General features: G+C 40.8%; 1 protein-coding gene across 2 annotated transcripts in view; it reads left to right on the forward strand.

Annotated features, from left to right (window-relative positions):
* Window positions 1-25,722, forward strand: part of LOC136858446 (unconventional myosin-IXa) — an 842,620-nt gene that overhangs the window by 18,481 nt on the left and 798,417 nt on the right. For both annotated transcript variants that reach the window (XM_067137995.2, XM_067137996.2), the window contains exon 2: window positions 11,464-11,707. In XM_067137995.2, the coding sequence (XP_066994096.2) occupies window positions 11,464-11,707 (244 nt within the window). The remainder of the gene's footprint in view (window positions 1-11,463; window positions 11,708-25,722) is intronic.

The raw sequence follows: 25,722 nt of genomic DNA on the forward strand, positions 1-25,722 counted from the left end.
TGAGTTTTCCAGGGATTTTTCGATGATACAGACCACTATCTGATCTGTAGTGAACTAAGTATCTCTAGGCTTAGGGTAGAGAAAGTGAAATCTGTCTGCAAACGAATAAGGGTAGAAAATCTCCAGGACGAGGAAATTAGACAGAAGTACATGGATATGATTAGTGAGAAGTTTCGAACAGTAGACAGTAAGCAGGTTCAGGATATAGAAAGTGAATGGGTGGCATACAGGGATGCTGTAGTAGAAACAGTAAGGGAATGCCTTGGAACAACTGTGTGTAAAGATGGGAAAAGGTGAACATCTTGGTGGAATGATGAAGTGAGAGCAGCTTGTAAACGTATAAAGAAGGCTTATCAGAAATGGCTCCAAACAAGGGCCGAGGCAGACAGGGATTTTTACGTGGATGAAAGAAACAGAGCGAAACAAATAGTTGTTGAATCCAAAAAGAAGTCGTGGGAAGATTTTGGTAATAACCTGGAAAGGCTAGGTCAGGCAGCAGGGAAACCTTTCTGGACAGTAATAAATAATCTTAGGAAGGGAGGGAAAAAGGAAATGAACAGTGTTTTGAGTAATTCAGGTGAATTCATAATAGATCCCAGGGAATCACTGGAGACGTGGAGGGAATATTTTAAACATCTTCTCAATGTAAAAGGAAATCATCCTGGTGGCGTTGCGAACAGCCAAGCTCATGGGGAGGAGGAAAATGATGTTGGTGGAATTACACGTGAGGAAGTGAAAAGGATGGTAAATAAACTTCATTGTCATAAAGGTGAACTCATAATAGATCCCAGGGAATCACTGGAGAGGTAGAGGGAATATTTTGAACATCTTCTCAATGTAAAATACATGAAATTCGACCTGAAATGGTGAAGTATAGTGGGAAGGCAGGGGTGAAATGGCTTCATGGAGTAGTAAGATTAGCATGGAGTGCAGGTAAGGTACCTTCAGATTGGACAAAGGCAGTAATTGCACCTACCTATAAGCAAGGGAACAGGAAGGATTGCAACAACTATCGAGGTATCTCATTGATTAGTATACCAGGCAAAGTATTCACTGGCATCTTGGAAGGGAGGATGCGATCAGTCGTTGAGAGGAAATTGGATGAAAACCAGTGTGGTTTCAGACCACAGAGAGGTTGTCAGGATCAGATTTTCAGTATGCGCCAGGTAATTGAAAAATGCTACGAGAGGAATAGGCAGTTGTGTTTATGTTTCGTAGATCTAGAGAAAGCATATGACAGGGTACCGAGGGAAAAGATGTTCGCCATACTTGGGGACTATGGAATTAAAGATAGATTATTAAAATCAATCAAAGGCATTTATGTTGACAATTGGGCTTCAGTGAGACTTGATGGTAGAATGAGTTCTTGGTTCAGGGTACTTACAGGGGTTAGACAAGGCTGCAATCTTTCACCTTTGCTGTTCGTAGTTTACATGGATCATCTGCTGAAAGGTATAAAATGGCAGGGAGGGATTCAGGGTGGAAATATAGTAAGCAGTCTGGCCTATGCTGACAACTTGGTCTTAATGGCAGATTGTGCCGAAAGCCTGCGGTCTAATATCTTGGAACTTGAAAATAGGTCCAATGAGTATGGTATGAAAATTAGCATCTCGAAGACCAAATTGATCACAGTAGGTAAGAAATTCAACAGAATTGAATGTCATCTTGGTGAAACAAAGCTAGAACAGGTAGATAATTTCAAGTATTTAGGTTGTGTGTTCTCCCAGGATGGTAATATAGTAAGTGAGATTGAATCAAGGTGTCGTAAAGCTAATGCAGTGAGCTCGCAGTTGCGATCAACAGTATTCTGTAAGAAGGAAGTCAGCTCCCAGACGAAACTATCTTTACATCCGTCTGTTTTCAGACCAACCTTGATTTACGGGAGCGAAAGCTGGGTGGACTCAGGATATCTTATTCATGAGTTGGAAGTGACAGACGTGAAAGTAGCGAGAATGCTTGCTGGTACAAACAGGTGGGAACAATGGCAGGAGGGTACTTGGAATGAGGCGATAAAGGCTAATTTAGGAGTGAACTCGATGGATGAAGCTGTACGCATAAACCAGCTTTGGTGGTGGGGTCGTGAGGCAAATGGAGGAGGATAGGTTACCTAGGAGAATAATGGACTCTGCTATGGATGGTAAGAGAAGTAGAGGTAGACCAAGACGACGATGGTTAGACTCAGTTTCTAACGATTTAAAGATAAGAGGTATAGAACTAAATGAGGCCACAACACTAGTTGCAAATCGAGGATTGTGGCGTCGTTTAGTAAATCCACCGAGGCGTGCAGTCTGAACGCTGAAAGGCATAATAGTCCATAATGATAATGTATGTATAAACAAAATAAAGTTGGTAAGAAAATTTAGATTATGAATACATATTTTTCACACAAGAATTTAAATAAAAGTTTTGCACTTAATTTCTTACTTACCTGTCGAAATTAAACTTCAAACACAGAAAATTACTGAGAATTAAGAACACATAGGTTCTATGAGCACAGCAATGGACATTTATATAAACAAAATGAGTTGTCCAAAAACAAAACAACATATGGCATACCCAGTGTTGCCAACCTTCATTTGTAAAAAAATACGAACATTGCAAAATTTCCCTGTATTATAAAATTGATTCCTATTTAGCAAGAAAATGGGAGCCAAATAAATATTTTAAACATCATTGTGATTGGTGGCACTGTAATTTTTGTAACAATGTCAGCCTCCTTCTCCTTGTAGTGCCACCACTTGATTCTTTTAGGCCCATTTCTATATTTGTTTATGTCACATCGAAATGAATAGGTATTACCTATTTTTAACTCGGATAGATTTTGAGTGTAGACCAGTGTAATATATCCACAAAAGAAAGACGTTTCTTTACACTAGAGAGAAGACTGAAAACATCTGAAGAATTCAGAGTCATGTACCATCAACAGATTTTATTTATTTTATTTATTTATTTATCGTATGATGAATCTATGTACATACATGAATTACAGATGAATTACATCCTAAAGGAGCAAGTTGGGTTGGTTCCTGATGATGACACTAGCAAAGACTTATTTTACTTACCTGATCACGCAGTAAAGAAGGAAAAGAAGGGCAGCATGAAATACAGATTTGTTTTTGACTCATCTTTTCACGATAGAGATTCCCCATCATTAAATGATGGGTCCGAACTTACTACCTAAGATTTTTGCCACTTTATAAGTACGATTTCGGACGTATCAAAAGGCAATTGTTTGTGTCGGCAGCCAGGCATTTCTGCAATTGATTGTTAATGAAGATGACAGGAAATTAACACAATTCTTCACTGGGCGAGTTGGCCATGCGGTTGGGAGTGTGCAGTTGTGAGCTTGCATCTGGGAGATAGTGGGTTCGAATCCCACTGTCGGCAGCCCTGAAGATGGTTTTCCGTGGTTTCCACACCAGGCAAATGCTGGGGCTGTACCTTAATTAAGGCCACGGCTGCTTCCTTCCAACTCCTAGCCCTTTCCTATCCCATCATCACCATAAGACCCATCTGTGTTGGTGCGACGTAAAGCCACTAGCAATAACACGATTCCTGTGGTATCGTGGAATCAGACATTGAGAGAAACTACAAGATCACAAGTGATGTCATATCTTACTGGTTTACATGATTACCATTTGGCTCTCTAGCAGTCCATTCCTATTATCGGCCACATTATGAGAAGTTGCAGCACAGTACTCTGAAAAATATCCAGTTTCATCAGCAGTCTTGGATAAATTCACATTCATGGATGACTTCACCGCAAGCAGAAACAATGACAACCATATAATAATCCTCTACTATGAGTGGCCGTAGCCGTGTTGAAACACCGGATCCCGTGAGATCTCCAAAGTTAAGCAACATTGGGCGTGGTCAAGATTTGGATGGGTTGCCACGTGCTGTCGGTGTGGGGTTAAGGGAATGGAGGAGCAGAAAGGAACTGGCCACCCTACCATATGTAAACTCCGGCTCAGGCACACTTCTGCAAAGGTTTGGACCTTCCTTCTTGCAGAATACACCCTTACTTTACTATGAACTCACAACGTTATTGAAGCATACCAAACTCCCACTCGCAAAATGGGCTACATGCTTGGAACCTCTGAAAGAGAAATGGAAAAGTGAAAATGAAGCACTCAAGTTAGAGACAGGAGTACTTGGAGTAGACTGGAATACAGAAGATGACCAAATATTCACTGATCAGCAAAACATTACAGAATCTCTGTATCGAAAAGCAGGAACAAAGAGGAGTGTTCTCCGTGCCACAGCCAAATTGAAGACTTGGCCAGAAAAACGGGTTAACCCTCAAGATTAAAATATTTGAGTTATGCACTGCCATTTGTTGTCGGATATGAGAGCTATCTTTTGTGATATTGGGCTCAGGCACAGGGATCATATTAGGTTAAATACATAAAGTGAAAGTTTTTGCGTTTCTGGATTTGCTCTGTCTGTAATGTCAAAAATGGGCTAACCCAGTGCTGCAACTGACATCTTCGGTATAAGCAGTGGGCGAATGTCTCGAGTAATTGAGCAGAAAAAACGTACGGTTCTCCTCAGATAAGCTTGCATTATTTACTTTTATTGCACACCCCTTGGTAAAGCAGTACATTCAAATTAATGGAAATTTTGCAGTGTTTTACAATACACGTCAAGTGTTTAAAAAATTAAATAGCACGTTTATTATTGTAATCTATCAGCTTCATGGTCCATATTGATAGTTTGAGCACACTGTTATGAAGGATGGGAGTTTTCCACATAATCAATACCTTATTTACAAAGTGTCTAAAATTTTAATTTCATTAAAAGACAGTACAGTTTCGACCTCTTAAATGGGTCATCGTCAGCTCTTGATGAACCTGCTTATTCAGTAGCGACTGTACAGAATAAAACATTATTAAGATTAAACATGAATGCCACTATTCTAATAAAATGCTTAATGTTAAGATATATACATATATGGTACAGTTTTTGAAGTTAAAAGGCTTTGACTTCCTAGAGTTCCATGAATGCCACAATTCCAAAAATTATATTTGCTATAATTTTAAAAATAGGATACAATTCTTAGAGTAAAGAGTCACTGACATCGTGGTGTCAAGTTCAAATATCTTATGCTGTAATGCCAACATTATGTCCAATGGTTATATAAGGTAGATTCAAAAGTGCATTATTATTTAGCGTATGATGCTACAGTTGACAATCGACTCGGTACAAGTTCTTAACAGGCAAAAAAAATTTATTTTATATACTTACAATATATATACAAACTCTCTCTTAGAGACGAATGTCCAGCTCTTCCAGCCAAGAGAGTGCCTCAGGGGTCACTCCGTGAATGTCCTCGATGGAACCAGCAAAAGCTCGCAGAGGGCAGTCCTTCAGAATGTGCAGGATGGTTTGCACTTCAGCACCACAGTCACAAGCTTGAGAGTCTTTCCAGCCCCAATGATGCAGAGCAGAAGCACTTCTTCCTACTCCGCAGCGTATCCTGTTGAGTGTGGTCCAGATGGAGCGAGGAAGGTTGAACCCAGGCAACTTTGTAGTTGGATCCCTGATGTTGACAATGCCATGAGAGTGTGATTCAGACCATTCGCATTTCCAATTTCATCAGGCTTGAAATGTGAATTAACTACTTACTTTCCCGACTTCCAGGCAGGTTTCCGTGACTTGAGTCTCATTATAGCATTTTCATCTGTATCCTGATGTATTGAGAGGTAACTATTCTTCGCTATCCTGGTCCACAGTCTAACAAGGGCACTTTGCCATCTGATGTGAGGAGGCTGAATGTTGCTCAGTAATGGTAACCATTGAATAGGAGTAGAGCGCAACGTACCAGATGTAATTCTCATTGTGTGGTGCAGTTGGACATCAACCAGGCTAGTACGGGAGCTATTGAGCCATACAGAGAAGCAATATTCATCTGGTGAATATACTATTGCTAGAGCAGTTGTTCGTAGTGTGCATGCATCTGTGCCCCATGAAGTACCAGCTAGTCTACCAAGCAAGTTGTTAACGGCTTTTAAGCTTAGCAGCCATACATTTTTACCATGTGGTCTTGTTGAGAAAAAAAGAGGCCCTGCGGTGTGGGGGCAATGCGTCCGCCTGTCAGCCGGTGGCCCTGGATTCGATTCCTGGCCAAGTCAGGGGTTTTTGATTGTAAATGATTAATATCCCTGGTCTGGAGACTGGGTGTTTGTGTCGCCCTTAACGTTCCTTTCCTCACATTCAACACTTTACATTTCCGCCATTTACAAAATACATGCAGGTTCTTCAAATATGGTGCAAGTAGGGGCAAAAGATCTATCTAGGTCAATGGCCCGAACAAATAGCATTAAAAAAATCTTATATTTATGTTTCTGATAAATGGATGGAGCTAGTTCAGTAAACTAGAGTTAAAAATCCTTTCAGTGTTGTCAAAATGACAACTGGTATGTTTATCACAGCAAAACTTCTTCTCGATAAAGTCCAGAGAAAATTAGGGTTAGAATCTGGTCAAAAGGTACTTCTGAGCAAGATTACTTGTTTGAAAGTAACTAAAAACCAGCCTTTTAAGCTCTTTTTTTAATTTAAGTGTAGCTATGGTGAAGTTGAGAGTTATGATTCTGTGAATATTAGAAAGAAAACAAAATTACCTGTTAGACCTTCACTTAGTTGTGAGATTTTCCCCCCCAAATATCATGGTCCAAGAGCTAGAAATCCTGCAAAGCTGAAAGATTTACAGGAACTAATGGAATGTATTCCACCAGTTTATCATGAATACTACCAAGACATTAAATCTGTTCCAGAATCTGAGACTATTTCTGATGAACCATTTTTCTTTTACCATAGCACTGATTACTGTTAAATAACACCTTGAACCATCAATTTTCCAGGATAAGATACAGTTATACCATTTTGGAAATGCAGTAGACAAAGACAACATGTTAAATATAGGGTAAATGGAAGATGTATAGATTGCTTCTGAGATATATATATATAAAAAAAAAATCATTTCCATCTGTGATAGGTGTGTAAAGGATTGAAGAAGTTTAGTATAATGTTTCTCTTCGTTTATTGATAATGTCTTGTTTTGGGTAATAAAATATGAAAAATTTTACTGTTTGCTTGGACCTTATGTTTACAAAAATGAATGAAGATAATGTCTTATATTCTTTTCAGCCTCATTCACAAACCTCAAATTTTCTCCATTTTAAATAAGTGTGGGTTAACCCATTTTTCTGGGCATGTCTTCAGTTCTATGATCCATAGGATTGTTCACCCCAGTGGTTATCATTGCAAAGATACTCTTCCAAGATCTTTGCTTAAGGGGAATCGATTGGGAAGACTAACTACCAACAGATCTTGCACAGAGATGGCAATTCTGGATGTCGAAACTACAGAGTTTATCAGATACACACATTTCCCAGATGCAGTGGCATATGCAACAAGCAAAGCAACGTAGAGATACATGTCTTTTCCGACGCTTCAGAAAGAACTTATGGTGCTGTTTTGTACATACGATCTGCCTCTAATACCACCTCTTTGGTACTATTATTTTGCAGCAAAACTAGACTTGCACCTATAAGAAAGGTCACACTTTCTCAGTTGGAGCTGCTTGCCACATTAATTAGCTCACGTCTACTTTGCTACTTTTGTACAGCAACTGATTTGGACGTACCGAAGTCCACCATGTGGAGTGACTCTACAGTTACCCACGGATGGATAAAACATGATCCAAACAAATGTAAAATCTATGTAACAGGGTAACCAAAATACTGGAGTATACTACATCCAGACAATGGAGACGCTGCCCAGGAACCCAGAACCCAGCGGACCACCTTACACGTGGTATTGAAGCGCATAAGTGTTCACTCGACAGCTGGTGGAGCGGACCACAATGGCTTTCTGAAGAGCGCACGTCTTGGCCACCCAATGATAACAGCTTAGACACGACACTACCAGAAGCCATGAGAACCCAACCTCAAGTTCTTATAGTTATTACGTCTACACCTCTCCTGAGAATAGAACGATTCAGTTGTTACTAGAAATTACTACGTCACTGCTTGGATCTTCCGCGTCATAGAGAGTATGATTTTCCCATGCACTTACAGCTGCCGAATTGCAAGTTGCTCGGAGTTATGTTTTTAAAGAGTTCAAGAACAATGTTTCGCAGATGAACTGGCTTCACTACGCAGGGAAGCCCTCCTACCAACATCACCTTTGAAATGAAATGGCATATGGCTCTTAGTGCCGGGAGTGTCCGAGGACATGTTTGGCTCGCCAGATGCAAGTCTTTTTGATTTGACGCCTGTTGGCGACCTGTGTGTCATGATGAGGATAAAATTATGATAAAGACGACACATCCAGCCAGCGGAATTAACCAGTTATGGTTAAAATTCCCAACCCTGCTGGGAATCGAACCCGGGACCCTTGTGACCAAAGACCAGCACGCTAACCATTTAGACATGGAGCCAGGCAACATCACCTTTGATCGCCCGTTTCAATCCCTTTCTATAGGACAGTGTCATTCGGATAGGAGGAAGATTACATTTTGTAGACTGGACAACGACCGAGCAACATCCAGTACTCCTGGATGGAGCTTTTCACTTTACACAATTGTTAATTATGCAGACACACATTAGACTTCATCACCTTAGTTCTCATTGTAATGACGGAGCTTTGGAGTGAATTTTGGAGTTTATGAGCTAGGCAGATTATCGAGAAATGTCTCCACACGTGTCTGCATTCAAAATAGCCCACGTCCTACGTGACCATTTACAGTTACAGGAATCGACTTTGCTGGTCCACTGTATGTAAAATTTGACAAATAGGTCAAGAAGTCATACGGAATCTTATTCACTTGCTCCACTACATGTGCTATTTATCCTGAATTAGCTACAGACCTCTCGATGGACAGATTCCTGATGGCCATGCAGCGATTTGTTGGATGTCGTGGATTACCTCACACAGTCCATTCAGACAATGCTCAAACTTTTGTTACAGCTAACAAAGAACTGGTAGAACTACTACAAGACTCCAAGGTACTGTGCATAGCACGGAATTGTCTGGAAATTTATTGTGCCACGAGCAGTTTGGTGGGGAGGGTGGTGGGAGAGGATGATAGGCTCCACCAAGCGCTGCCTGATGAAAGTAATTAGGGTGGTCACAAATAGACGAAGGCTTGAACACAATTTTGATTCATATTGAAGCTGCCCTGAATTCTAGACCAATCACTCAAGAGACAGACAGTGATGAAGTCCTGACACCAGCCCATTTCCTCAGCAGTGGAAAACTTACAGCAATCCCAAATGAGCCGGAACCATCAATGAAAGGAGACCTCACTAAAGAATTTAGCCATAAACATAACATCCCTGAAGCCTTCTGGCAATGCTGGAAGATGGAATATCTTCTCTTGTTGAGAAATTACCACGAGGTTAAGGGACAACAAGGACTACACAAACCCAGAGTCTGAGACGTCGCACTTCCACAAGAAGATATTAGACCCAGACATGTGGAAGAGAGCAGGGTAGAAGTACGGAGAGATGGAGACAACAAGATCAGAGGTGTCATTCTCCACCGATCTGGTAGAACCAAGATCAGCTGACCTAACGTGACCTCGATAATGTTGTGAAATGGACAGCAGGCAATGGTATGTTGATAAACGGGGTTAAAAGTCAGGTTGTGAGTTTCACAAATAGGAAAAGTCCTCTCAGTTTTAATTACTGCATTGATGGGGTGAAAGTTCCTTTTGGGGATCATTGTAAGTATCTAGGTGTTAATATAAGGAAAGATCTTCATTGGGGTAATCAGATAAATGGGATTGTAAATAAAGGGTACAGATCTCTGCACATTGTTATGAGGGTGTTTAGGGGTTGTAGTAAGGATGTAAAGGAGAGGGCATATAAGTCTCTGGTAAGACCCCAATTAGAGTATAGTTCCAGTGTATGGGACCCTCACCAGGATTACCTGATTCAAAAACTGGAAAAAATCCAAAGAAAAGCAGCTCAATTTGTTCTGGGTGATTTCCAACAAAAGAGTAGCGTTACAAAAGTGTTGCAAAGTTTGGGCTGGGAAGAATTGGGAGAAAGAAGACGAGCTGCTCAACTAGGTGGTATGTTCACAGCAGTTATAATGGGAAGTATTTCTTATCCACTGTAGGATTGGTGTTCACCTTGGTACTGTTTTTATAGACAAAGATTCAATAATAGTTTCAGACACAAGGTTTTGAATGGACATTGTGATAATTTTAAATGTTCATGTTGTCACGTTTTTGAAGTGTTTTAATGTTGGTTTTTTAAAATGTAATGTAATTTGGTTTTTAGACTGCTGTAATTTTAATTTTGACTATTGTCTTTTTAATATGTTTACGACTGTTCACGAACATCATTTTAAGATTAAAATTAATGGCTGAAGATGTTCTTTATAAGAGCGAAACATGTCCCTTAGAAGAATTAATTGTATAAAAATGTAAACACCAATAAAGGTGACTTGTATTGAATAGGTGGATAAGAAATACTTATTACAATTGCTGTGAATAACATCATTCAGTACGGAACAACCATGAGGATAATGACCTGTAAGTGGTATGTTCCGAGCTGTCAGCGGAGAGATGGCGTGGAATGACATTAGTAGACGAATAAGTTTGAGTGGCGTCTTTAAAAGTAGGGAAGATCACAATATGAAGATAAAGTTGGAATTCAAGAGGACAAATTGGGGCAAATATTCATTTATAGGAAGGGGAGTCAGGGATTGGAATAAATTACCAAGGGAAATTTCTAATTTCTTTGAAATCATTTAAGAAAAGGCTAGGAAAACAACAGATATGGAATCTGCCACCTGGGCGACTGCCCTAAATGCAGATCAGTATTGATTGATTTCATTGATTCAGCTGGTCATCCCTCTGGAGATTGACCAGGGTGGAGAGGATGTCACGGATTGATAAGTCTTTGGTATTCCTATATTTTGGACTGAATATGGTGTATGTGTGTGTTCTTTGTATTGTTTCTTTGGGTTAAATACAAGATGGAGTCGGTGTTGTAGTATTACGAATGTTGTCGTTATTTAATGCCCCCACACAGATTACTGGTTGTAATGTACATTACTTATACCGTACACATTTCATTCACATCTTTGTCCATGTAGGGAGTGCATTCAGAGGTTCTTGTACTAAATGATCTCTGATGGCATATATGCATCTATAACCGATGGAATTTAAATTCTGTAGATGAAGTTCACAGACAGAGAACTGCCCAAACCTGTTCCACCTAGACAGAACTACTTGGTATTAAGACTTGAAGATGCCTCATCATTTTGATAGAATTGGCTGATGTGTCATTATGAAGTGTACAGTGAAAGCCATTCATTATGTAGTATAAGCATATTGGTATTGTTATTAGTGTCTTTAAATGACGAATTGCATAATAGAGGCAACTGACTCACTCAGCCTTGGCCTATATATACTTGTGATGTATAATTTTTCTTGTTCAATTTCAGATTTTATCTCCGTGAGAAACAGAATGATAGCCTATGGACTGATAGTTTTACTATGGATCCACAGTTGATCCGGGATTACTTTTATCGCTTTCTGTACCAACTCAAAGACAAGGAATATCCTGATCTCTGTCAGCTTCCAGATCTCAATGAACAGACATTGTTGGATAATCTTCGAGCGCGTTTCATTGGTGGTCACATTTATACCTATGTCGGTTCAATACTGATTGCTGTCAATCCATTCAAGGTAAGTTTTGAGTCCTTTACATAACTTGCCATTGTGCGTATCGGTCTTCTATTTTGTTGTCCAGTAATTGTTCTCCTTGTTCTCTTAATTTTTTAGGGACTCTTGACCTCGGTTAAGTGAAGTTTCTAATATTGGTGGTTTTTTAATGTTCTAAATTGTTATAGATCTTTTTGTATGTTTATCTACTCGTTATTCAGAAGTTTGTAATGTGCCCTTTACAGTGTGGGAACTCTAAAGTGCCTTGGAGCTTTGCAAGGATCAGGTAACATCCATAATCAGATGTTGAACATCTCAGTGAGGATAACCTAAGATATCTGGTAAAGAGTGCTCAACAGAATCTAGTTGGGGGTGAGTTTCCATCTCTATGGCGAGAGGGAATATTCATTTGTTTTGTCTCCTCAAGTCTGACAGGGACCCTAAGGATGCAGGAAACTATAGGCCTATTTGTCTTAATAATTGCTGGTATAAGCTGTTTGAGAGAATGGTAAACAAACGACTTGTGTAGTGTCTGGACAAAAGTGACTGTTGTCCAAGTACCAGTGTGGCTTTCGAGCTGCTTGACCAACCACATTTTTGTTTGTTTGTTTATTTATCGTGTGGCTTTGAGTGCCGGGAGTGTCTGAGGAAAATATTCGGCTCGCCTAGTCTTTCTGCACGTGAGTGTGAGGAGATAATGATGATGATGTAGGGAGAAGTTGTAACCCGATATTGGCACGTAGCCTACTCCTGTCGAATGATACTAAGGGATCTGCTCAAGGCTTAATATCTCCATCTGAAGGACGAATCACCATCAGCAGCATCATATGCCCTCACTCTATATGAACACTGTGGAGAGGTTTGTTATTGAATCCAGGATTTTGGTATGCAATGTAATGATCGGAAATTGTATACCACCACATCTTCCTCCACTGCTAGCCAATTTTCTGATGGTGACTTTTTTTTTTTTTTTTTTCCACCAATGGGTCTTGAACAGGCTAACCATGGTGTTGGACTATAAAGTCATGATGCCTTAATGATCATGGCCACCAGGAGGGCTGATCTGCTACTGACCATCTGGAGAGGTAAGTTTAGGATACTTTCCTACGAAAACAGCATTTGGTGGCAGTTTTCTTCTATTTGAACGTGTATGACACCACATCACGGTTTGGCATAATTTTAATTCTGCAGGAGCAGAAATTCCAAGGGAACTTGCTGGTGTTTGTGGCAAACTTTTTGTTCTTCCATTCTTTTCTGTGACCAAATTAACAGGGCATATTTGCAATACTACATTCAGGAAAATGGAGTCCCTTAGGGATCGGTTGCTTTGTTTGTGATTGCCATAAACTATATTGTTCCTGCTGCAGGTTCAGTAGTAATAACATCACTATATGTAGATAGTTTTGCATTACATTATAGTACAACAAACTATTAGGAGAGTGGAACAGTGGACATTAGAACATGATTTCCGATTTTGAACGGACAAATCCTTTGTTGTCAATTTCTGACAGAAGCACAAATCCCATCCCTATCCTGAGCATTATTTGGGAAACATCGCTCTTCTGGTAGTAGACACATACAGATTCCTTGAGCTCCTTTTTTATAGTAAATTTTCATGGGAGCTAAGTACACTAAAATAGTCAATGTAATGAGGAGGGGCACTGATCGCATGGTGCTCTTACATTTTTATAAGACATATATTTTATCTATATTAGATTGCTGTGCAGCATATAGAGCAACATGCAAATCTGTTTTAAATAAACAATAGTGTCCACCACTGTGGAGTTAAGCTGGCAATGAGATCTTTCCGTACAAGTCATGTAGCCAGTCTGCCTGCAGAATCTGATGTAACAGTAAATCGTAATGCAAGCAAGTGCTGTTATCATATGCTGTAAATCTACGACAGATACTACATTATCCAAGCCCTTGCGTGTTCCATAATCAGAATTGCTGGCTGCGTGCCACCTTTTTATGAGCAACACAGTTCGTTGTAATTGCTTTTTGGAAGGTTTTGGTAGACCTTCAATTCCTTATCTTGTTAGAGTGCCTAGTAGTAAGGTACCTCCTTGGACAGTAAGTTGACCTGACATTATCCTGAATCTACATACCGGCGCAAAAGCTAACACGGATACCTCCTTTCATTGAAGACTTTTCAGGTTCAGAGATCCAAGATGATAGGTGCTTTACATGGTTAACTTGATGGTAGAAGGGAATGTGAGCAGTTGATTAGTTGTGGATGATGATAGGTTGATATTTTCTCTACCTAAAACCTGCAGCTTGTACTCAGCAGAGTTCTATGCCATTTTGGGAGCTTTGTGGTACACGCTGTCCTATGGACATTAGTGTTAACTTGTGCACACTGACTCTCTGATCTCATTTCGGTCTGTTCATACGTGTGTGTCCCCCTACCCTGCCTGCAGGCTATTCAAAATCTACTGGCCAGCTTGTGAAACGTAAGTAGCAGAATTACTTTCTTGTGGCTCCCAAGCCACATGGATGTAGCTGATAGGCTGCCAATGGGGCAGTCATGCTGCCCGCTTTACCTTACGAAGTTCCAACTAATGATAATGTACATATTCTCAGTTGAGATATTTGGAAATATCTCGCTGGGGGGGGGGGAGGAGTGGCAGGTATCCATCCTTCCAAAAGCTGAAAACAATATAAGGGCTGGGTGGAGTGGCTCAGACGGTTCAGGCGCTGGCCTTCTGACCCCAACTTGGCAGGTTTGATCCTGACTCAGTCTGGTGGTATTTGAAGGTGCTCAAATACGTCAGCCTCGTGTCGGTAGATTTACCGGCACATAAAAGAACTCCTGCAGGACTGGATTCTGGCACATCGGCCTCTTTGAAAACCGTAAAAGTAGTTAGTGGGACTTAAAGCAGATATATTTAACAATATAAGGGGCAATGAAAGTATGGATGACTTCCCATTAGGTGTTTTGGAGGTGAGCAGTGATATTGTGCTGTCTTCGGTTTGACTGTTATAGCAAACCGTTCTAGCTTATTGAAGAGAGGATGATGCCACTCCACTCAGTGTGCACTTGCGGTGCCCACCTAATTACACATCATTTCCGAGTGCACGGACTTGGCCAATCTGCGTCATAGTTTAAAACTTCCAAGCACCATGTGTCTCATTTTACGAGATGACGAGCAGTCATTTGACCTCGTCAGTCATTTTTAACTTTGAAATATTAGAGTCAATGTTTTTTTTCATTTCCTGGAAATAAATTTTATTCTTAGTTACTATTGTATTGTAAATTAAAGTTTTAGTCTTTTAACTGTGTTTGTATCTATTTACTTGTATTACGTACGGTGGAATTTAGGAAGTAAAATTAACTTCAGAAGATAATCGAGATTATATTTTCACACTCGCAAGTCAAAAACCCATGACTGTGCCATGCTCTGTCAATCAAAGAGCCGATCGAGTATTCAATAGCAGAATATCAGGAAAGTGCATTTCCTTGTTACTGTGGACTTGTCTTTTTAAATTCTGAGCAATGTACAGAAAAAAATCTTATTTTATATAATTATATACACTGACTGACAGAGCAAATGCAACACCAAGGAGGAGTGGTTCGAAAGGGATGAAAGTTGGGGAAAAAACAGAGACGGCACGGACGAATAATTGATGTTTATTTCAAACCGATATGCAGGTTACACAATGCGCACGGCATCGACTCAGTAGGATGTAGGGCCACCGCGAGCGGCGATGCACGCAGAAACACGTCGAGGTACAGAGTCAATAAGAGTATGGATGGTGTCCTGAGGGATGGTTCTCCATTCTCTGTCAACCATTTGCCACAGTTGGTCGTCCGTACGAGGCTGGGGCAGAGTTTGCAAACGGCGTCCAATGAGATCCCACACGTGTTCGATTGGTGAGAGATCCGGAGAGTACGCTGGCCACGGAAGCATCTGTACACCTCGTAGAGCCTGTTGGGAGATGCGAGCAGTGTGTGGGCGGGCATTATCCTGCTGAAACAGAGCATTGGGCAGCCCCTGAAGGTACGGGAGTGCCACCGGCCGCAGCACATGCTGCACGTAGTGGTGGGCATTTAACGTGCCTTGAATACGCACTAGAGGTGACGTGAAATCATACGCAATAGCGCCCCAAACCATGATGCCGCGTTGTCTAGCGGTAGGGCGCTCCACAGTTACTGCCGGATTTGACCTTTCTCCACGCCGACGCCACACTCGTCTGCGGTGACTATCACTGACAGAACAGAAGCGTGACTCATCGGAGAACACGACGTTCCGCCATTCCCTCATCCAAGTCGCTCTAGCCCGGCACCATGCCAGGCGTGCACGTCTATGCTGTGGAGTCAATGGTAGTCTTCTGAGCGGACGCCGGGGCCGGGAGTGCAGGCCTCCTTCAACCAATCGATGGGAAATTGTTCTGGTCGATATTGGAACAGCCAGGGTGTCTTGCACATGCTGAAGAATGGCGGTTGACGTGGCGTGCGGGGCTGCCACCGCTTGGCGGCGGATGCGCCGATCCTCGCGTGCTGACGTCACTCGGGCTGCGCCTGGACCCCTCGCACGTGCCACATGTCCCTGCGCCAACCATCTTCGCCACAGGCGCTTCACCGTGGACACATCCCTATGGGTATCGGCTGCAATTTGACGAAGCGACCAACCTGCCCTTCTCAGCCCGATCACCATACCCCTCGTAAAGTCGTCTGTCTGCTGGAAATGCCTCCGTTGACGGCGGCCTGGCATTCTTAGCTATACACGTGTCCTGTGGCACACGACAACACGTTCTACAATGACTGTCGGCTGAGAAATCACGGTATGAAGTGGGCCATTCGCCAACGCCGTGTCCCATTTATCGTTCGCTACGTGCGCAGCACAGCGGCGCATTTCACATCATGAGCATACCTCAGTGACGTCAGTCTACCCTTCAATTGGCATAAAGTTCTGACCACTCCTTCTTGGTGTTGCATTTGCTCTGTCAGTCAGTGTAGATTGATTAGGTGGGAATGTCAGAAAACACTTTAATTGTAAGGTCTGGTAATCTAGCCAGCCAAAGCAACTGGTCGACAAACTGTAGAGCACGCTGGGTGACAGCAGCAGTATGAGGACGAGTGTTATCCTGACGGACAACACCCTACTGAATACCGCAATTGAATGACAACCCAACCAGTTCAGTCACCAGTATGATGTACAAATCCGCTGTCAAGGTTCTTGGCATAATGATGAGAGTGCTCTTGCTGTCAAAGGAAATTGCTAACCAGACCATAAGTACTGGAGTAGGTCCAGTGTGTCGACGCCACAGACAGCTTGGTTCCAAGCGTTTACCTGACCTCCTTACCAACCTACAGCCATCACTGGCACCAACACAGAAACGGCTCTCATCTGAGAACACAACCGATCTCCACTCCGCCCTCCAATGAGCGACCACTGAAGTCGCAGATGGCAGTGATTCAGAGTTATGGGCATGAATACTGAAGGACGTCTGACTCAGAACAGTCCCCCAAGTAATCAATTTGTTACAGTTCACTGTGTCACTCTGGTGGCAACTGAAGTTGGCAGCAGTCATTCCTCCACACACTGAGCACAAGGCCAAATGCTCCAAACTTTAATGCTTGAAAATTGCCCTAAATGGGCCGAAAACATTTTAGTTTTTGAGAAGCACATCACCTCAGCCAGCCACGTGTGCCACCTGAACAAAATCTCTGTTTTTGAACGAGTTGACTGTTCCTTATCTGTATCAACCAAAAAAATTATGTGCTCAGCATTAGATACAGTCCAAAAGGCTTTCGTTGGTAGATTGCAGTACAATGAGAATGTCAAAATAGGTAGGTATGTTGCTTGTGAGTGTCCATATCGTGCAGTTAGCCACCTCGTAGCTGGAGTCTCACTAATACTGCCAGTGGCGTATACTGAGGGCTACCAAGGCTGTCAGTGAAGCCCAAACCTCAGTTGAGAATGATGGAAGTCTAAAGCACATTATAATGTTAGCATCTGACACATTGTTCCATTGACTAAACTTGAAAGCAGTGAGAAAAATCGTTGCTCGTATTTGTGAGAGCAAGGCATCGGAGACTGATATTGCAGCCCAGACTCTCGTCCCTCTCCCCTAGACTCGCTACACGCAGCTTGCTGCTGCATATCGGATGGGAGCTGGGACCATGGGGGACAGGTGTGCTAGGCTTCGGTCCGCCGGATCGCCACTGCTGACTATCAACCATGCGTTACTCATCGTATATACTTCCTCATCTCATACTTCTGACTTATTTATATAGATAACAGAGTGCTGGTATTTCACTCCCGTTTACTTGTACATCCTTGTAGGAAGACACTGCAAGGCTGCTGTTATAGGAGCAATATAATTTTCTTTTTTGACCTAGTAAAATGAAATGCAATCTCCTTCAGATTTAGTGTTCTCTTTTGTTGATTGGAATCGAACCCGTTATCATGGGTCAGACACCACCACTGATATCCCGAGGAAGCTAATTAACCAGTGAACGATGGGTATGACGCTGTAAAATTTAACATTTAATAATAATAATAATAGTGCGTGGTATCTGTATAGGCTTGGTGGTGACGTAATGAGGATAAAATGAATGGCGAAGACGTCATTAACACGCAGTCCCCAAGCCGGGGAATTAACAGTTTGACGGGGTTGATTCTGAATATTGAACCAGAGCCATCGGACCAAAGGCAAGCATTCTATCCATTTAGCAACAAACCTGGGTTTTGATTTGCTAAACCTTAGGCTACCATCTCCACTGATCAGGTGTTGACTATTGACAGTAGCAGAGGTTTAGGGCGGTAGCTTGTGAAGCAGCAGTCGTTTAAGTGCGGCCAGTATCCAGTATTCGGGAGATAGTGGGTTCGAACCCCACTGTCGGCAGCCCTGAAGATGGTTTTCCGTGGTTTCCCATTTTCACACCAGGCAAATGCTGGGGCTGTACCTTAAGGCCACGGCCGCTTCCTTCCCAGTCCTAGCCCTTTCCTGTCCCATCGTCGCCATAAGACATATCTGTGTCGTTGCGACGTATAGCAAAAAAAAAAAAGCTTCTGTGTTGCCTTTTGGCACCAGCTCAAAACGCTGAAGGCTTGACGTTCACTAAACCAACCATTGAAAAGGGATAACCTAAGTCTAGTGGTAGCCCACGTCTTGATCCCAGCATACGCCACTGAATAATGCTGTACCCCTGATGGGTAAACATTACATAATAAAACAAGGAAATGAGAAATTTATTAAAGAGAAAACTAATGGCAGTGCAAGTTATTAGTAAAAATGGATGTGGAAGGTGTGGAATGCCCTGCCGGGGATCATTAACTGGTGTCATTAAAATCTTGAAAGCAGAGATCAAGTTCATGAGAAAGAAAATGTAGTAACAAGGAATAATAGGTAAAATCATAATCATATAAACATGCTCTGTGGAGAAAGAATAATAAGTAGACATCGTTACAATACATCTTAAGAAAGTGCAATGCCTGCACCTTAGAACAGAAAAGTTTCCAGTAAGATAAAACTAAATGTAATGTGTACACAAGTACAGAACTAAATATTCCTTAAATTAGGACCATTAACCATGAGAGTGCACATAGGCACTTAATATGTGGTTTTGTTTTCAAAATTCACACCAGGCATTGCAGTTTAAAGGAGAACACAACACAAAAACACATATTTCATTATTCATTGCTAAAGATGTATTATGGGAATGTAATAACAATGCCGTTAATCCGATGCCTCTGTGTCCAACCATTCTCAAGTTATGTGCGGAAGTAGTAACTGGTCGTGACGTCACTGCGCTGTAGAGTCTACCTGGCAGCCTTGACGCTGGAAATAAACTCGCTCAGTCTTTTCCCGCACTCCATCTGCTACTGCCGTGTTCTTCTGTTGCCAGTGTTAGTGGGCTTATTTTTATTTATAATGGATGTAAATATAATTCGTCCGTATCAGTATGAGCCAGAACGAACGACGTTTACTGATGTCCATTCAGATAGCGATCTTGACATGGATATGCTAAACACTACAGGCCGTGCCAGCACGCGAATTTGGTGTAAATGTAATGAGTGTACCGTCATGGATACGGATGAAGAAGGTGTATGCTGTTGTGAATTAGACAATGTAAAAGCAGTGAAATCTGAGAAATTTATGTGTATAACAAGAAATCCCTCGTTTACAAGGCTTATTTTAGACCATGAAGTATTGACAATGACAAGGCATAACATGAGCTTAAAAACAAAGAACATGGCAAGGAAATGTTTACTGACAGCTTTAAATCCATCAAATAGAACTTGGCGTTTTATTTGTTACAAACAGTTCACTTCGTGGGTAAATTCATGGATTGCGATTGGTAAAAAGAACAGAGTTGTCATACCATCATGTGTTTTCAACACCATAAGGAACACATTTCCGGAACCCGATGGCACCTATGTGGGCTTCAAGCTGTAAATGAAAAAATGAAATTAAAACAGTAGAATTATGTAAGAGTTTCCTAAGCTTGTTTGTATGATAAATATAGATAGTGTATTATTTTGACATGAAGTACGGTACCTCATTTATTGCTGTGAGTGAAATCGTGAGAAGTGCTTCTTGATCAGGTCGTCATTCGAAGGTCGAGGTATTGGAGCGATGTTTTTAGGCAGTGACAGATCCATTGCTTGATCTTCAGGTGAGACTCTACTATAGTTAGTTTGCAAGAGATTTATTTTGTTCATTATTGCCTTCTTCCATCCATTGCTTGACGCTTCATATTTCTGTTTTATCACCCAGCCTCCTGTTGATTTTGAGTACTGAGTTTTGATACCAGCTTTCAATTTATTGATGTTTCAATTATAGTCCAAAGCAGCAATCACTGACTTGAGCTTTAAGCCTCTGTACGAGAAATGAACTCTCTTAGGAGCGTATTTCAAACGACGGTTGCGATAACTTTCTAGGCTTCCAGTGTGAACGTAGTGTTTTATATGTTCCACATCCTTTAAAAAAGATTTGTCTAAAACTAGTTTCTTCAAGGCTTCATATGAACTTGTATTTCTTTTAATCCACATTTTCTTTCTCTCTTCCTCCTCCGTTAATGTATCGTGCTCACAAGATTTCCATTCGTTTTCTAACCACTTATGCTAATTTTTTACGTGGTGCAAAATTGACGTAAATTTATCAATTAACACAGAACTGTTTTCATTACATGTTTGTGCTGCCCACCATAAATGATTATTTATACTGGCCTTCCACGCTTGAACTTCTGGATGATTTTTACCGAGAGCTTTCATCTTTTTCATTAGACTTTTTGATATGTGCCAAACATCAAATTCATGTTCAACATCAGGATACTGCGTTCTCAGTAAATACCTTACTCCTTTGTGTCTATCGGAAAGGAAGAGTTTTATATTACAATTTTCTTCCTGTACAATCTTCCTCATCGCAATTTCACACGCAGCCCTTTCAAGATCACCTTTCACCATCACTCTCTGAACAAGTTCCAAATGAGCTATGCGGCCTGTATTTATATCCATTAGTGAATACACTAAATATTTGGCTGAAAAGCTGGGAGAATCATACTGGCCATCTCCGGCTAACCAAATGGGTTTGGCACTACTTCAAACAATCAATAACGTTAGTCCTTTCTTGATGCCAAGTACCCTCCACTATCGGACCAGTTACTCTATGAATAATTCTATCATATACAGTTCGTGACATCATATGTAAGTTAATGGACTTGCAGAATGACTGAAATGGTTCAAACAGAATGCCTGACAACAATAATGCTGATGATATTAGGACATTTCCTTCCGGTTTCTTTCCTTCCATAGGTTGAGAATACTAACGGATGTTTTTCACTTTACTTTTACAAATGTAACAAATTTCAAAGAGTGTGAGCAAACTTGTCCTCGCTACAAAGAAATATGAACCTGTAATATGTACATCGTCCTGAGTGTGTTCGTTATCAGTATCACTAATATAACTTTCACTGTCACTTTCATCTGGTTCATAGAAACTGTCATTCAACTGTTCTCCCATTACGTCACTGTTCAAGGCTGTGCCGGATGTTGCAACGTCTAAGTATTTTCTAGCTATTTCACTTCCTAACTCACACTGTATTTCTACACTACATTCATGTCTGTCTGGTGAAATATTTTCTGTCATATCATTCTGAACGTCGTGTACATCATTATCGTTATCACTTCCGTTTAATACTGTGTCAACAAACTCCCTTCGTCTTTTAGCCTCATACTTTTCCGTCCTGCTCCCTTTAGTTTCTGACGAGTACTCCCACAGTGTATTTTGTGAAGCGGCTTCCGTATGAATTAGCATTCCTGCCTGAGAAGTATCTCCATCTGTCGACGCCAGACATCTTATTGAAGGAACAGACCCTGGCTTCAATTTCGGACCTTGCAGCCTTTCCGTAAGCATCACCTTCATTTTCAAAAGTTGCGTTTCATCATAGTCTGTATTTTTGAAATGCACTGAGCACACAGTAGCTCCCTTACTGGGAGAAAAGTGTTTCCTCTTGCAAAATTGTACCCAACTGCTAAACCTTCGAGGCGACTTACTTTGATTTGGAAACCTATGGAAATGTATTTCTTTCTCTCTACACTTTCGGTTTCTACTCGTGTTGTTACAGCCGTACACACTACAGGAAGGCATTTCGACAAACAGTCACCGCACTATTATAATAAACAACACTTCAAGTAAACAGAAGAGCGGCTGAGCGCGTACTGCAATAATCAACTCGATAGCTCGCTCAGCGCTTACAGCTCAGTGATGTCACAGCTACTCGTGTTTCCTTAGTTCACCGGCCTACGGAGCGGCGCACAGCAAAAGCAAATATATAGTTGAACACTGTTCGATACACTCTTTGATTCTGAGGCAACTTGATTTTTTTGTTGTGTTCTCCTTTTAAGTATCTCATGTTTACGTAGTTTCATATTAACTGAATATAACAAGAAAAATATACAATTAAAAGGTTCCACCTTAGTCAATACAAAGCACATCGTAAAGAAACTTTAAGAACTAAGACAATAAAAGGTATGTTTCGGCCTTCTCGGATCTTCTTCATCTGTAAAAGCAAATTGCAAAGATAAAAACAACTATATTAATATTAAAATCTAACACTAAAAGGAGCTTTCATAAAAAGTCATTCTTGAAGTTCCTATCATCAAAACTTAACAAAATAAAAGTGTATAGAAGAAAAACAGAAAAGCACTCGTTCTGAAAATTTTTGCATATGAATTTTCTTGATGAATATGAATATCCACAGCCGGTTTCCAGTCATTCGACCGGGTCAGGAATGGAATGAAGGAAGCCCCCGTCTAGCGGCAAGGATAGGAATTGTGCCGGCTACCGAGGCCTGTCACACTCCTCTGGGGCAATGATTAATGAATGATAGATGAAATGAAATGATATTGGAGAGTGTTGCTGGAATGAAATATGACTGGGAAAAGTGGAGTACCCGGAGAAAAACCTGTCCAGCATCTGCTTTGTCCAGCACAAATCTCACATGGATTGCCCGGGATTTGAACCTGGAACCCAGCAGTGAGAGGCCGGTGTGCTGCCACCTGAGCCACGGAGGCATATTTTCTTGATGATTACCATATATTTAAAATTAGCAAATGGAAAATTGACTATCTCGAAAAATGCCAGCATCAAAATAGATGGGAATCAAGGGAATTTTAAAAACACTGCCACTGAAATACTTTCAACCTTCCTGAAAGCATGCTATGAAGTGGCTAAAACTTGTTACAAAATCACGATTTACATAAAGACAATTTGCCCAACCATGAACCTTAATATGAAATGTGATTCCCTGGCACCGTGGGGTAACCTCATTTTAAGGAAACACAAGACACAAAGAGATAACATTCAGTTAATACAAAAGGTAAAAGAAAAACAAGGTTTACTTGGTCCAGAATAATTCCTCGAAGGGAAATACAACTGCTAAAGCTTCCAACTTGTAGGTGGAATAATTCTTTTCAGCAGAAATGAGGTTCTGGTTACATGAAACATACACTATTGTGCCAGTTTGGGTGTGTCCTCTATCTTTTTCTCGAACCCCACAGTTGGGTGACAATCTTTCTTGCGCCGATTGAGGGAAGGTTTTTTCTTGCACCACGACGTCTTTCTTGAACCGGATTTGACTCTTTTCTTAGTCACCCTCTTTTTCTTCCTTTCACATCTCAACTATCGGACGACCAAGTAACTAATTTTCGGCGATTGGGCATCTATTCTCTCCTCTAATCAGCTACACTCCGGCGTTCAATAAAATCTCCAGCTAGCTATGCTACACAACTCAGGGATTAAATTATATTTGAAAAAATTGTATTTTACGTGAATCCGACTGAGAAACGCACCTCTTATTCTTGAGTACATCTGCTTGTCTATCGGGTCATTAAACCAAAATATAACCAATTTTAAGTTCAATTATTCATCACCCCTCATGAAATTAACTTAAAATTGATCTTCTAATTTATAAATAATAATAACAAGTTAAATTCTTAACTACTAACTTTATTTAAAATCATTTCATAAGAGATATGTTAAATTCCTAGCTCATGAATCTTTTGTACACAGCAGCATTTCATTCAAAGTATTAAAAAAAAATATTGTTCTGAAATTATTATCTTTCTCATATGTTTGAATTCAAATTCATCAATCACTTTTTTTTTAATCATCCAAGGTTATACAGGGTTATTCACCTAATATGTTACATGCAAATAACTTCTAAACCATTAAAGATATCAGCATTTTGTTTTCATATTTGTAAATGGTACACGGGGTGTTGAAATATAACGTGCTACTTAGTCTCGTGGGGTGATTAACAACCAAGATATTGATACTAACTCCATAATTTTAAATGGAACGGCACAAATTTATACAGCTGATTTGAAAGTTCATCTGCGTACAAATTCAAATATGTAAGTATTTTCAAAATCGGACAATTACTTTTTGAGATATAAGTAAGAACAGCATGCCGCATCAGAAGGCGTGAAGTCGGGCGAGGACATATTGAGGCGCAAGCAGTTTCCTGGGAGTGAGTTCAGCCACAGAATGGGTACCAGGCATGTAAGCACTTCATACACATGTGATGGGTTTGCAAAGAGTGTATGATAGGCGAACACATGACAGGACAGAAAGGGTTGATGTGTTTAAAACGAATAAAATAAGTACTTTGCCTTAAAAGGAACATAACGAAAGCTATAATTGTCACTGGTTTTAGTGTACAGTTCATAGTACTCTATGAGTTGAGAAATAAACATAACACAAAACACCGGAAGAGCTCCTTCTAGAAAAGCAAATGTTCAGAGCTGATCGTAGTGAGATGGCAGTAACACTATTATTTATGTTTTATTTTACACTCATTAATCTCCGCAGAGCTCCAGCACGACTGTAGTAGCGTGCATTCGGGAGATCGTAGGTTCGAGTCCTGCCTTGCCCAACCTGACATTGATTTTCATGGTGTCCCATGTTCAACACCAGGCAAATACCGGATAGGTACCTTTGTGATAGGCCACGGCCGACTTTCTTTCCAAATCCTTCCCATTCCCATCCGTCAGAAAAAATGCTAAACTGAGCGCAGTCTATTACATGTCAAAACAAAACAATACAACTTTAATCTCCCTTCTCCGTTGTGTGTTCGCCAATCATACAATAATGTTGCATACCCAGGGTATGTTACGGTACATCACATTATGTTTACAGTACTTGCCTGGTATCCGTTCTGTGGCTGGAATCAAGGCCAGGAAGCAGCTTGCGCCTCAATATGTCCTTGCCCGACTTCACGCCGTCTGATGCGACATGCAAAACCGTGCATGCTGTTCTTATTTATATCTCAAAAAGTAATTGTCCGATTTTGAAAATACTTACATATTTGAACTTGTACGCAGATGAACTTTTAAATCAGCTGTATAAATTAGTGCCGTTCCATTTAAAAATATGGAGTCAGTATCAATATCTCGGTTGTTAATCACCCCATGAGACTAAGTAGCACGTTATTTTACAAGACCCTGCGTACCATTTACGAATATGAAAACAGAATGCTGATATATTTAATGGTTTAGAACTTCTTTGCATGTAACATGTTAGGTGAA

Source organism: Anabrus simplex, chromosome 1 (assembly GCF_040414725.1).
Source record: "Anabrus simplex isolate iqAnaSimp1 chromosome 1, ASM4041472v1, whole genome shotgun sequence".
Taxonomy (NCBI): Eukaryota; Metazoa; Arthropoda; class Insecta; order Orthoptera; family Tettigoniidae; genus Anabrus; species Anabrus simplex.